At 42.1% G+C, this 14,290-nt stretch overlaps 1 protein-coding gene across 2 annotated transcripts in view; it reads right to left on the reverse strand.

Moving 5' to 3' along the window:
- Positions 1-305: 305 nt before the first annotated feature.
- Positions 306-14,290, reverse strand: part of PEAK1 (pseudopodium enriched atypical kinase 1) — a 300,449-nt gene continuing 286,464 nt past the window's right edge. For both annotated transcript variants that reach the window (XM_010373269.2, XM_030930492.1), the window contains one exon: positions 306-7,490. In XM_010373269.2, coding sequence (XP_010371571.1) covers positions 6,327-7,490 — 1,164 coding nt within the window. In that variant the 3' untranslated portion in view covers positions 306-6,326. The remainder of the gene's footprint in view (positions 7,491-14,290) is intronic.

Below are 14,290 nucleotides of genomic sequence, written 5' to 3' on the forward strand. Positions count from 1 at the left end.
GGCTCACCAGGGGGCGATCTCACACAGCAAACCTGCAGCCTTCTGAGGTCTGGGAAAAGCAGAATGCCTTCGCTTTCTCTTTGGGGCCTGATTTCCTCAGATTAGACAGGGAATAAAGATAAATATAATCCATGTCAGCAGGGGATGAGGACCCAGAGTGCAGAAGGCACAGTGGCTGAAAGCCATCATTTCCTGCATTATGGACAGGGCACCTACCCTGGGGGGACAAGACATAACCATGTCTGCAACCAAACCCTCTTCAGCATGTCAGTGTGGAAGAGTCGCCGAAAGGACAAGCATTTGTCTGTTTTTTAGTGTGTATTAAAATGAATTTATTTACACAGTAACATGATGCCACAGAGTACACAGCAAAGTACCACAGCAAACCAAAGGGTGGCGCCACTGGTGGCAGAGGGGACCTTTCAATGATAGATTTATACAACCTTACAATAGGTAAGTAGAGGGGTGAAGCTCTGGAAAGAGCAAAAACAAGATTTTCAAATACAGAGTGTGGGCAGGGCCAGAGAGAATTAAAGAGAGATTGGAATGAGGACTGTCATGATTCAAATTACTAAGTAGAATGAAATCTTGCTTCTGTATTTGCCTCATGCCAAAATGCCCTGCATATCCTCGACAGAAAATCCCAACCCAGTGTGTTCACACATCACACTCTTTAGCTCTATCTGGTAAAGGAAGGGATAACCAAGTAGTGTTTGGAGCAAGTTCCTGAAGCGGTGTGGTTTAACCTTTCAAAAACAAACCCTATGTCTGGTTCAACATTCAAGTTATCACGAGTGTGGACACACACATACTATCCACACACTAACAGGCAAAGTGGGTTTTCTGTACTACAACAATATTCGTAGCAAAATATATGACTCTGTACTTCTGCTAGGTTAAAAAATTTCTGACCTCTTTTGATTCCCTGAAACTTTCTTGATTAAAAAAAACAAAACAAAACCAACCAAACCATGGGGGTGGATGGGACACGTCAAGATAAAAAGCTGGAATAAACCTGGAGACTTTCTGGAGTGGGAAACATGTAATGGGATGTTGGGAATGCAGGCCCTCGCAGCCCACCTAGGTTGGGAAAGCTTCTAGCAGTGGGTGATGCAAAAATCTATTCTAATTTTAAACAGTTGCAGGGAAGGGGTGTTTAACAGCTGTATAGCACCTTGTACGTTCTGGGCACTTATAGATATTAAATGATGGTGATGATGAATGGTAAACAACTCTGTAGGAAGGTTTATAAAAACAATTACAATTTGTTGAGAAATTTCCCAAGAGTTCTTTAAACAAACCTATTAACTACCATATCCCTTAAAAAAAAATCCTCCGTTCTCAGTATTATATTGATATGATGTTCTCAAGCTGAGGTTTGGACAATAGCCACAGTCATGTCAAGGGGAGATGGAAGAGTTCCTTCTCCTAAAATACTGAGGAACTTCATATCTGCCAGGGATTTCATCATCATCATCATCATCATCATCATCATCATCATCTTCTTCTAATATACAAAATGGACTTTTAAAAAAGGTGCTTTTCTGAGGATGGATTTATCAGCTAAATGCCTTGACATGGAATGTATGTGAACTCCCCTCCCATGGCATCTGTCACAGCTCACCCTCATCATCTTACAAGCATCAGATAAAAAGGCTTGATTTCTTTGGTATAATCTCTCCCAGGATCTTGCACTATAACTCTTCTGGCCTCCCTTACGGCAGCGTTTTTGGTCCATGGAATCCCCACTTTCGGCACTGCTGTAAGCACGGACAGCTGGACTTCAGTGCGCACTTCGGCAGGAGCAGCACTTGGATTTGTCTCGGCACAGCACTTTGGGCCTTTGAGAATATGAGCTTCAATGAGGTAAAACTAATAACCTGGTTTTGTGGGCAGCCATCCTGTTCACTCATTAGCCTGGAGCAGAATTTTCAATCCTTATTAACTAGTGATGGGAATGAAAAACATGCCAGGGTTGGCCCAGGAAGTCCAGTTTTTCTTACCCCTCTCCAAGAATGTTCATACTATATTTACACATCTAGAATCATTTGAAATATAGTATAGTATCCTAAATCCATCTCTATTTCTGGGACTAGGCTGTACTTTTTCAGATCACTGCTGGTAAAATCTAGGAGAAAATCCTAATTCCAGCGAAATCTAGTGAAAACCCTCCAGCAAAACCAAATGTCAGGTTACTTCCCAGAACCAAAGTATTCGTAACTCAAAATTGAGAAGCTTAGTAGGACCCAAAGATCTTTCCTGGAAACCTTTTTTTTTTTTTTTTTGAGACGAACTCTCACTCTTGTCTCCCAGGCTGGAGTGTGATGGCGCAATCTCGGCTCACTGCAACCTCCATCTCCTGGGTTCAAGCGATTCTCTTGCCTCATCCTCCCGCGTAGCTGAGATTACAGGCGCCTGCCACCATGCCCGGCTAATTTTTGTATTTTTAGTAGAGACGGGGTTTCACTATGTTGGCCAGGCTGGTCTTGATCTCCTGACCTCAGGTGATCCGCCCACCTCGGTCTCCTAAAGTGCTGGATTACAGGCATGAGCCATTGCGCCTGGCCTGGGAACTTTATACTACTAGAAACTTTTAAGATGTAATTTTCGATAGTTTTACTCCCAGAAATGTCATTAGTAATTCTAAAGCTTTAGCTCTCTTGGCTTAGACTTTCCCACGTTTACAAACTTATTCTGAGTTTGGAAGCAAAATTGACCCCCACTTAATCTGACAATGGGAGGCTACTCCAACTGTTAAAATCCTAACCAATATGTTTTACTTCTAGCTCCTCAACAGCAGCAGGGTAGGTAGGATGAGTGCTTGTGCCCTCACCCCAACCCATACCTCACCCAGTTCATCTTCTGAGGGCAAATCTTGAAACTCATTGCCGTATTCCTGGCTTCCAGTTCTAGCTCAGCCTAGGGGTTGGTGATTCTTATGTTGTCGTTCCACAGGTTACAGTTACTCTTTTTCTCATCCTGCTGTTATTCTTCACGAATTGGCTTCTAGGCATCCCAGTAGCGTACATATACCAAAAGGGCTCACCTCAGCCAGCACAGGAGGCTTCTTGAAGTTCTAGTCCTCTTTGTGAAACATCCACTGAATCGCTTCCAAGACTAGGTTACCACTCTAACAAGGCACTCTGCTATACATTCAGTCTTGCTCTTGGCTACTTTAGCCACTGTTGTGTTTCTCTAGCACCCAAGTGTCACAGAGATTGTTCATGCTCATGTGGCTTAAGGAAAAGTTCCAATAGGAGCTTAATTGTTCAAACTCTCAATATAAATGGAAAACTCTATAGTATAGACCTCAATAGAAAACAATTTCCAATCAATATTGAAGGCAGTAACTTCGTGTTACTTGAGAAAACGTAAAGTGCTATACTAGTCACAATTCAAACATATATATATGTATATATATAAAATGTGTGTGTGTATATGTGTCTACAGAGGGTAGAATTTCTTTCCAGTTGATGAACAAATTCAAAGTTCCTACCACAATTAAAACGAAAAATATTTGTGATAATGTTAAACTGACTGAATTTCATTTTTTTGGAAAAATATTCTGAAAACCAACTCATGTAGTACTTTTTGCCTAGAAATATAGTTTCTTTCTCTATTCTGCTCTAACCCGTAACACCCCCTTCCCTCTCTACCTCACATTCTTTGGCCATCACCCAGAGAAAAATTAATCTAGCCACCTGTCTCTGAGAAGCCTGAGGCTCTTCTCTGGCTAGTTCGCATTCATCTTTCGCCCTTAACGAATCTGAATATAAAAACAGTACTAAAAACATCTGATGTGAAGAAGTGCTTGGTTTACCAGTGCTGTAAGATAATGGTAGTGGAGGTGTCCATGCTTATTATACCATAGAGTTAAAGTAAAGACTGGATCCAAATCATAACAGAAAAAGAGCAAGAAAGAAAAAAAAAAAACATATGTAGAGACATAACAAATAAAGGGACCAGGGAACATTCTGCATTAAATATGTACCCTTATTAAATAGTCAACATTCAAATTTACATGGGCAAGGCACCACGAATGTGACATTGAGAAGGTATATCTCAAAATGCAAGCCATTGCAAGGTGGGAGGTGGGGGAGGTTAAGGGAATGTGCTGGCTGACATGGTCAGTGGTCTGTGTGCTGCCACTTCAGTGCATAATCAGGCAAAGAGTTATGTGCACATGGGCTATGCTAAGATGAACCAAACACCAACCTTCAAGGCAAGGAGCGGCCATGCCACAGGACACCAAGAGCGGACTGCTGGCCTGCAGCAGCATGCCCACTCCATGGCCATTCCTAGGAGCAGAGCCCTGCACTCTGGCTAGAGGAGGCAAGACTCTTTGTGGGCTAACCAGCCTTCCTCCCTGTGAATCCTATATTGCTGGCCAGGGTATAAGGACATTCTCCATATAGAGCCTCACATATTCCAATCACTTAAAAAAAACAATAAGAGCACAATAAAATACATTATTCTCCTTTCCTGATCCTCTTTCATATACATGAATCACATGAAAGGCTGTTAAAAATGTTAAAAGTTTAGAAATTTTCCAAGGCCACTAATGTGCTATGTAAGTAATACTGCACAATCAGTCTTGGCTTTAAGGAAACTCTGCACTGGTAGATGAGGGGCCTCAGGGCTCACTCACTCACTAGGCACAGAGAACATGTCTGTCAACCCTGCCACAGGTTGCCTCTCTAGAGGCGTGGCCTCTACTTCCAGCATGTGTGTGCACGCACACATGGGCACACAAGTGTACATACACATTGTTCGAGTGACTCTTGGGATTTCAAAGTCAAAGTAAACACATACTCACAGTTTTGAATAAAACAAGCACAGGTGCACACGTGTACACACACACACACACACACACACACACACCCCAGTGGAAGGAACGCTCATCTCTTAGCGCAAATATGTGCCAAGGGAAGAAGGGGGAAGGTTTCTGTAGACTCGCTTCAGGTGAAGTTGCAACATAAACACTGTAATATACAGCTAAAAAAAATACATACAAAAATTGCACATATATCCACAGGAGGGGAGCACAGGCTGCACACATGGTGAACAGCTCTCAATCACCCACCTCAGCAATCAGAATTCCTGTGAGCTGTCTTCCAGAGCCATTTTAAAGAGAGTCAGAAGGAGCAATGAGCCACTTACACTGGGAGGCAGTCTCTCTAGAAGAGGTCAACATTCTGAGGAGTTCAGCAGTCTCATCAGTGGCCTTCGTCCCCTCCCCTGCCTACGGCCATCCCAACAGCCCACCTCACTGTGCCCTGTAAGATCTTAGAGCTCCACTGACAGCTATTTCATTCAGGGGAATTGTTTACAGCATTTGCTAAACTAGTTAACACTGGCTACTGATAGAAGGGAGCTGGCCAATTACTGCTCAGGGGAAAACTGCAAATGCTGACAGTTCTGACAGTAATCAAAGGGTACTTTAACCTCTGTTCCCTGATGGCCCCTAGAGAATTGCACATGCAAGAAAATCATCTCCTCATGCCCTGCCAGCTATTTATAAGCTCTGAACTGCACTCCACCCTGCTGAGGCATTGGTGACACCACCTTGGGTCAGCTCTGTAATGGGCCACAAGTGGCTGATAAATCCAAACTTCACTGGCAAGTGGGGACAGAGTGGAGAATCAGGCAGTGGCAGCAGAGGGGAGACTATTAGGGCTGTCCTCCATGCAGTGCACATACTTACAGATAATGGCAATGAAAATGGATCGATGACCCAAGGATGGGATCTCTCCTTTTCTTTCTACTCTCTCCTGGAACAAAGGATACAGTCCCTGGTAACCAAAACTGGGCTGCTGCTAATGATGGCAGTTCTGCCTAGTAAGTCAGCTGCTGACACCTTAAAGGAAGAGTCTGTTGTCAGAGTCTACTGGGTCATGGTAGAGACTGGTTAAGTCTGTCTACTGCTAGTGAGAGTAAATACTCGGTGCTAAAAAGATAGGTGATATCCAGAATTATGGAGGAAATGGACACAGCTCACTGGCTCACTGAGTTCATACCAAAGAAGCTGTCCCTTCAAGAACATGGATTTTCATTTTTACCTGCATTTTCTTCTATTAGGATAGAAGGTGTTTCAAGGGAAGGCAACCGCAAGTTTGTGCAGCTGAATTTCTGTGAAGTTAAGACAGACTCAGCTTCTCATTCAATTTGGGGCAGTGGATAACCTTTCTGAATGGACCTACTTCATGGACAGGGATAGAGGTTTGTCTTTCTTCTTTCCTTGAATTTGGAGTGAGCACTAGGAAGGGGAAGTGCATGGGTGACATGAAGAAGGTGAAGATGTGGTAAAAGCAGCATCCAGGTACATATTAACGGTGCTGCAGAATTTTCACAATACAACTGAGGGAGTCTGTAGTGGCAAAAGCCAAATACTGAGCACAAAGCCAGTCCTCAAGGCTGATCCCACCTTCCCTGTCCAGGGACTTCTCAGCAAACTTGATCATGAGCAGTGTTCGCTTGATGTCTAGCCAGTTTTGCAGCAGGGTGTTCCTCTGCACTAGGCTAGGGCAGGCGGTGAAAGTCTGGAAGAGATCTTCGCGGGGGCCCCAGAGCAGACACTGGAGGATGCCTTTGGCGTCTGAAATGAGGATCCGCTCAGAAGGGTTGGGATTCAGGAGGCAGCTGGCCAGCTGCTGCAGACCCCGGGAGTAGGGGGAGCGGAGCGGGATGCGAGGCAGGTCTGCTCGTGTGTATTCCCTCTCCTTCAGCTCTGGGTTCTCATCAAAGGGGTTGGATAGGTGCAGCATCTCATAGATAAGGATGCCTGTCTGGAACTCATCGCACTTTTTATACTGGGTAGCTGTTATGATCTCTGGGGCAAGGCGAGACTGGTCCCGGAGGATCTCGGGGTCCACCAGATGGCTCTTCTGTTTGGCCTGAGAGAAGTTGCTCACTATAAGCCTAGTGGGATAAGATGAGGTGGGGCTGGGCTCCGCAGGCCCAAAGCCTTGGGCAGTGCCCCCAGGCTGGTAGTGGACAAGTAGCAGGTTCTCTAGGCGTAGATCGCAGTGAGTGACATGGTAGGGTTTGAGGTGTTCAAGACCAGAGCATAGCTGTAACAGCAGCAGACACACCTGCCTCTCATACAAATCAGGGCTTTTCCCATGCTGGGCCAGAGAGTCTCGCACAAAATCAGCCACAGTGAGACATGGAACTTCCCTGGTGATGACTACAACATGGCTCCTCTGCTTCTTGCTCATGACTCCCTGGCTCTCTTTCTGGGATGATGCTGCTTCAGAACAGGGCTTTGGGTTTTTCCCATCCGTTTCTCCTTTGGCTTCTTCTTCAGTCTCTTCCATGTCATCTTCTTCCTTTTCAGGGTCATCAGGATCCTCCCAGGGAAGCAGACGGTTAGGGACTTCAGCAAGGAAATGACCACAGTCCTGCTGAATGTTAAAATGGACAGCCAGACTCTGCCGGACAGCCAAGCTGTGATAATACTGCTGAGATTCTTTAGCTTTGCTCTTACAGATCTGAAAGATAATAAAACAATTTAAAACTCACACTCTCATAACCACGTTTATGATGTATCAGGAGGATTAACTAGAAGGTGACTGGTTAGGGACAAACAATCATATAGTAAAGTTGTTGGCAAGGCTTGCCCCACGTTAAGTGACAATAATAATGGTGGTAACCGTTTCTCATGGTTGCCTACATTCCAGGCTGTGATGAGCACTTTCTGTGTACCATTTTTAGTCCTCACATTAACCTTTCAAAGTAGATTGAGGATCTAAGAATTTAAAAAAGAAGAAAAGCCCAGGGTTATGTTTGCAAACCTAATTTTGTTTAATGCCAAAGCCTGCTCTTTCCACTATAACCTTGCACCTCATCAGAACGACAATGAAATAATTTTTCACTTACTTCTGTGGAGGTTTGTAGCCCAGACTGATAGAGCAGGCCAACAGACTCATAATGGAGACCAGAATACCTTATTTCATCACCCATCACCCTTTGTGTCAACATCTCACAGGTTAGGAGAGGGCTATAAGATTGGCCAGGTAAACTGTGGGTTTTCCTAACTTTTCAGTGAATGTCATTGTGATAGTCACAACACTGGCACTCATGGATCACTGGTAGGGTTGAGAGAGTCACTGGTCTGACCTAGTCAGAACAAAACCATCATTTCAACGGTGGTTGTCTGAGTTTTATGCTTTCTCTTAACAGGCCTCATTTAACACCCGCTATTGAAGCAATAAGACCTTTCCTAAAGAACTTTATTAAGTGGTTATGGATCAAGGAAGAATTTTTTGATCAAAAAAAGTTAGCCAAGAATTCTATATACTGTGACGACTGTATTTCTACTCTTAAGGGGTTATCAAACCAAAAAGTAAAACCACCCCAAATGGGTTATCCTCATGCTATAGACAGGCTGACAGTGGAAGACTCAAGTCTCTAATACTAGTTCATGAATCATAATAGTCTGGTCTGGAGTCCGCTCCACAGCCCTGTTAACTGAGGATCATTCTCTGCTCTCCCTCCTCAGCAGGGGCACATTGTCACATATTACAAACATCAAAGGCTTCCAGCAACATGCACTCTCTGTAGTGTTTACACTGCGTGTTTATTACAATAATACAGAAAAGCAAATTTTAAAAAAGCAATTTTTAGTAATTTTTATTTAAAAAGAAAAATGTATACATTCTTAGGAGGATTCAGATGGGTCCCCAGTTCTGAGAAGCAGCACATTCTGATTTCCATTCAAATATATTAAAAAAACAAAAAAAATCAAAAGCAAGGGAGTCTCAAGGGAAAAAAGCATCTCTCTCTCTCTCTCTCTCTTATTCTCTAGTTTATCATATTTATTACAGTTAAAGAGGCTTGATATCAGTGACCAGTGCCATGGAAATCAATCAATCAATCAATCTATCTATCTATCTATCTATCTATCTATCTATCTATCTATACCTGAGCACAATTTCCTTCAAGTCTTCTACTACCTATCTAATTCAGTTTGAGGATATACGAAGTATTTCTTTTTTAAGCAAACTTCTGGTCTTGAACAGATGTCCCCAGCCTGAGTTCAAGTTCAAACATATATCTTTCAGAAAACATTATCTCTGGAAAGCTCTCGAAGTCTTAGTATATGCAGTATAATATATAATCCTATATGCTCATCAATCATAACAACATTTGTTATGTTTATAACTGCACTGTTGGCAATATTTCACATTTAAGTGTTACCAGGTATTTAAAAATTCTATCCTAGTCATTGTTTAGTTGTACAGGAGTTGGATCCAGCACATGGCACCATTAACCCCATTGCCAGTTAAGTTTGCTGAATATTACATCGTCTTCTGGAATGAAAGCTCAAGGGTCTCAACTCTTCAATCTTTGAAAATACTGTCAAATACCACTAAATTTAGCTGAATCAGATTGGATGGTTAAACTCTAGCTGTTACATTACAAAAAAGGACACTCTCCAAGGGCTTGGGAGGCCTGGGATTTAGTTTTGCTACTAGCTGTATAACCTTGGGCATTTCACTAATTTCTCTGGGTCTCAGTCTCCCTATTAAAGGAGACAATATAAAGAACATTGAAATCTACTTCACAGGGCAGTTGTGAGGATTAATTGGGATCAAGCATATAGAGTACATCTGTAAACTACAAAGTTGTACAAATGTAACACCGATAATGACTAAAACAGTTAACAACTTGCAAATGTCAAACGAAAGCAATCTTAGAGAATCCTAATTTTTTGAAACAATGAGCAAAACAGAAAAATAGATCTTTATTTTGAGTCCCGACAGCCACCTGCCACAGCAGTGAGGCTCTCTGATTACAGGTTTGATAGAGGACAGGCAAAAAGAAACTGCTAACATTCAGTATCTCCAAGCCTGGGTCAGCCCTGACAAACAAGTTAACACCAGCAGTATGTTAGAAACCAAGAGAGGGCAACCTAAAGCTACAAGAGAGAATTGTTTGGCCAAGTCTAGATTTAACTATGTCAAGTCAGGCTGAAAAAAAATTTGTCACCTTGTAGTTTAACATTAGAAGCAGAGAAGGTATTCTAATTGTGACTAGTATTTGAATTGTGATATTCTAATTATATCTAGACATTCACACAGACACATACATTTTTATAAGGTCTTCCAGAGCTTTGTGAGTAGACAAGAGTGTGGATACTACAATAAGAATTTATGTTTAGCTTCACAGATCTACTTGAGATAAAGGATCAAAGTGATTTACGAAGAAGAAATGATAAATTGTTCCACCATTTTGGATGCTCTAAAGGAAAATGGTCTCCCTAGATAGCCAACCTGAGTGGGCACTTTCTTATCTCTTCGTTTTATAATACATAGACAGGCTGAAGAATAATGAGTCACTCTAGCTTTAAGAGCAAAGGCAAAAGGGAGAAGACTAGAGTGTAAAAGAGAAGGGAAAAAGAGTGATTTCAGTTGGTTCATAACCCTAAAAACAGTTTACAACCCAAACACAGACCAATGGAGATTTCCCATAATAGGACTGTCCTTGATGGGTATGTCATCAATCTTTATTGTGGAGCCTGCAATGATGTTAATTCAGGTAGGAGTATTATATTATTCTAGGTACCACATTGTGGCCATTTTTCAAATATTAATAACTCCTTTAGTTAAAAAAAAAAAAACTCAAAATGACCTGACTTCAGATAATAAATTTCTAGTTCAAAAGTTATTTCAGAAAACAAGCCATTTTTTTCAGAACAAATGGATAGGGTTCTTTCTGCCAAATTTTTTCCTTCTGCCCTTACCAGTATTTTCTCTACCATGGATTAAAGTAACTTCTTCTTGGCTCTCATTTATCTTTCTTGAAAAGAATTCACATTCCTTCTTTATAAAGAGTAGCTGGCATGAACAGGAGGAATCTCAAGAAAGATTCTACTTGTTCACGCCAGCTACTCTTTAATCTATAAATGATTACTTCAGGACTCCTCCTAGGACCCCCAAAATTTAAAAATAGGAATAAAAATAAACTAGAACTGGAATGGTCCCACATCTTCATTTAACATTCCCTTTTCTAATAGGAGAAAAATCACCTCATATTTGTCTTGGCTATGTTTGGGAAAATCTACTTAAAATGCTGTGAATTTGGCAGATTCTGTGCTGTCTATATTTTCTGAAAGGAAAGAAAAATGCTATGAGAGACTGAGCCACAGTGACACTAGAGGGAGCTGCAATATCAACATCCAGGAGTCATTTACTTACAAACTGCAGCAGGAGAACAAAACCAGGCTGCTGAAGGTTGAATCTTCTTGTAAAATACACCATAGGGCCTCTTTCTGGATAAGTTTTTGCTTCTGTGATGGTGGCAATAGCAAATGCATGCCAAGGGAACTCCTCATGTGAAGAGCACAGGCAGGAAGAGAAGCCCATCCTGGGCACAGTAACGCTCGCCCATTTGCCAGCTCACAGGAAATGCCTGCTTGAGCTATTCTCCAAACGAGTCAGAGGGACATCAAGAGGGACAGCCAGTCAGCTGATATACACATATGCACCAACATGAATAACCTACTGTTGTAAAAACAGAGGCTTGAAGGGAAACTGGGTGCTTGTCTGGGTTAATAAAGATCAGTGAGGACAGAGAAGGGAAAGGAAAAATATTAATTCATTATCAATTGAGCATTCAAACAAGTATCTCATGGCTCCTGAGCACTTCCTCTCTGTAAGACACAGCATCCTGAAGCATTCTGACCAGATTCCTAAATACAGGGGGTGGGGGCCCTCTAACCACTGATAAATCATCTGTTGGAAAACTGGGGGAGAGGGGAAACAACATACTGTCTTCCAGAATCAAAGACAAATTACTCTCTCCTGAGACCTTCTCAGACTCGGGTCAAAGAACCCAACATTTACAATCTTAGCAGGGAAACAGAACTTGAAAATGGTTCCCCATGCACAACCTGAAAAGTTTAATTCTAAACATACATTTCGGTTCAGGGGCTCATTTTCCATGTTGCTCATGACAACTGCCCTGCACATCTTTGAGGCAAATTTGTCATTAAAAAGCATTTATGTGCGTAATAATTTCAACCTAGACAGCTAACTTCTAAAAAGTAGACCGTCAGGGGCTTTGACTGTAAAGTTCCATTAAAAACAGCTGGGGAGAAGATAGTGCTGTCTAACACTACAGAACCTTTCAGAATGCCCACGAAGCCTGGGACCTGTGAGGGGACACACCTCTTGATGCAATCTCAACAACAGATACTCTGTTTAAGGCAACTAAGTCAGAGGGCTGGGGGAAAGATGGACCTTTGCAAAACTGGATAATATGACCATGGAATTAATCTGTCGTTGAATGGCATGGTGTTACCCATTCTTCTTCACTTGACCCTTTTTCCCAAAGGTTCCTTCCAGTGCTGGTGTTTGGAGGGTCTGATCTCCATCCTAGTTTTTCATTGGCACACTCTCTTCGGCAAGCTTGCTCATAGCTTCAACCATCTCATATACAGTACTGACTTCCATATCCACATTTGTAACGCACACTTGTCTTTGGGCTTTAGGCTCATCTATACAATGACCTGCTTGATTTCTTCCCATATATATCCTAATCCATAGATTACTTAAACTCAACATAACCAAACCTGAACTCTTCTTCCCACCAAACTCACTGCTCTCCCAGTACTCCCTCTCTTGATGAATGACTTTGTTACCTGGATGAGAAACCAAATTCACTTTGGATTTCTCCCGCATCTTCACTCCCTATGGGTAATTACCAACTCTTACTGATTTTTCTTCTAAATAACTTTCAAATTATCCTCTTTTCTCCATCTCTATTGCTGCCTTCATCACTTGCCTGGACAAGCACAACTGGTTGTCCAACTGGTCTCCCTGCCTCTAATGTGATCCCCTCAAATACACCTTCCACATGGCTAGAGAGCCATTAAAAAACAACAGTTGGTATTTCCTGCTTATTTAAATTTCCTAGCGGCTCCACTTTATCCTCATAGGATAAAGTCCTGGCCTTGCCTCCCTTTCCAGTCCTACTTCCCACCTGTGTTCCATTTGCTCTTACTAGATTGAGCTATCTGCAGCCAGCCACCCACTCTACCCTCCAGGTGTTCTCTCAGTTTGGGGCTCCTTGTCACCCCTCATTTGCCTGAGGGATTCCTATTTCTTTTAAAGCCCTTCTCAGCCATTACTTTTGCCAGAGAGAGTAAGTGCTAAATACCCTAAACCCCCTTTCTGTGTTACTTCTATATCTTGTACATATCTCTATTATTGCAGTTATCACATTTATCTTTAAAAAATTTTTGTTTTTAATAATTTTTTTCAACTTTTATTTTAGATTCAGGGGGTACATGTGCAGGTTTGTTACCTGGGTATATCTCATGATGCTGAGGTTTGAGGTACAACTGATCCCATCACCCAGGTACTGAACACAGTACCCAACAGTTTTTCAACCCTTACCCCCTTTCCTCCCTCCTCCAACATTTTTTTGTCTATCTTACAAGCGGATAGTTGTATCTTTAGGGCCTAGCACAGAGCAAGGCACGTAGTACATGTTCCAAATGTCTGTAAAAGATTCTGAGAAAAGGCAACATCTGATCCAGTGCTGCCATAGGGCTTATATACTTGGAACAGGTAGAATATATGAACAGCTTTTATCAAACAGATACAAGTTGGCAAGGTGATGGGGTGGGGGCAATGGCAGATAAATCCAAATAATAAACACTCATGAATGACTTGACTACACAAATGAGTGAAATCTGATCAGTGAGGGTTGTCTGTTGAGTCCAGGCTGCCCTGGGGGCCCACTGATTTTGTACTGCACAAAACTATACAAAACAACATGGCTCTTTGTCATTCGATTCAATTTTCTCTCCTTTGCCCCAAAGAAAGCAATAATTACAAAATATAAGACTCTTCAAAAATATTCTACATTAGCTCTGATTTTTCCATTACAGGCCCAGTATGCCTTCAGCCTACTTCCAGTTTGTCAGCAGGGAATCTCATTCCCATCTCACTCTATGCATTTTACAGTGTTTCAGTGAACCTTAAGTGAGATGGATGCTACAGGGAATGAATCGTGGAGGAGCAAAAATGAGAAGCATTAAAGATCACACACATTACACCATCTGTGCCATTTGGTCACATCACACAAAAGTACAACTGCAAATGGGAGAGAGCGCAGAATGAAACCCTGCAACTTCTAAATTGATATCCGGTATTTGGTATAATCTCACTTTAAGAATACAGGCTGATCACTGATTGACCTCAATTCCTTGATCTGCCTAGGAGGAGTACTGCGATACTTGCTGCTACAGAGCTCAGACCCATACACACTCAATGCTATTACA

Source organism: Rhinopithecus roxellana, chromosome 5, assembly GCF_007565055.1.
Source record: "Rhinopithecus roxellana isolate Shanxi Qingling chromosome 5, ASM756505v1, whole genome shotgun sequence".
Lineage (NCBI taxonomy): Eukaryota > Metazoa > Chordata > Mammalia > Primates > Cercopithecidae > Rhinopithecus > Rhinopithecus roxellana.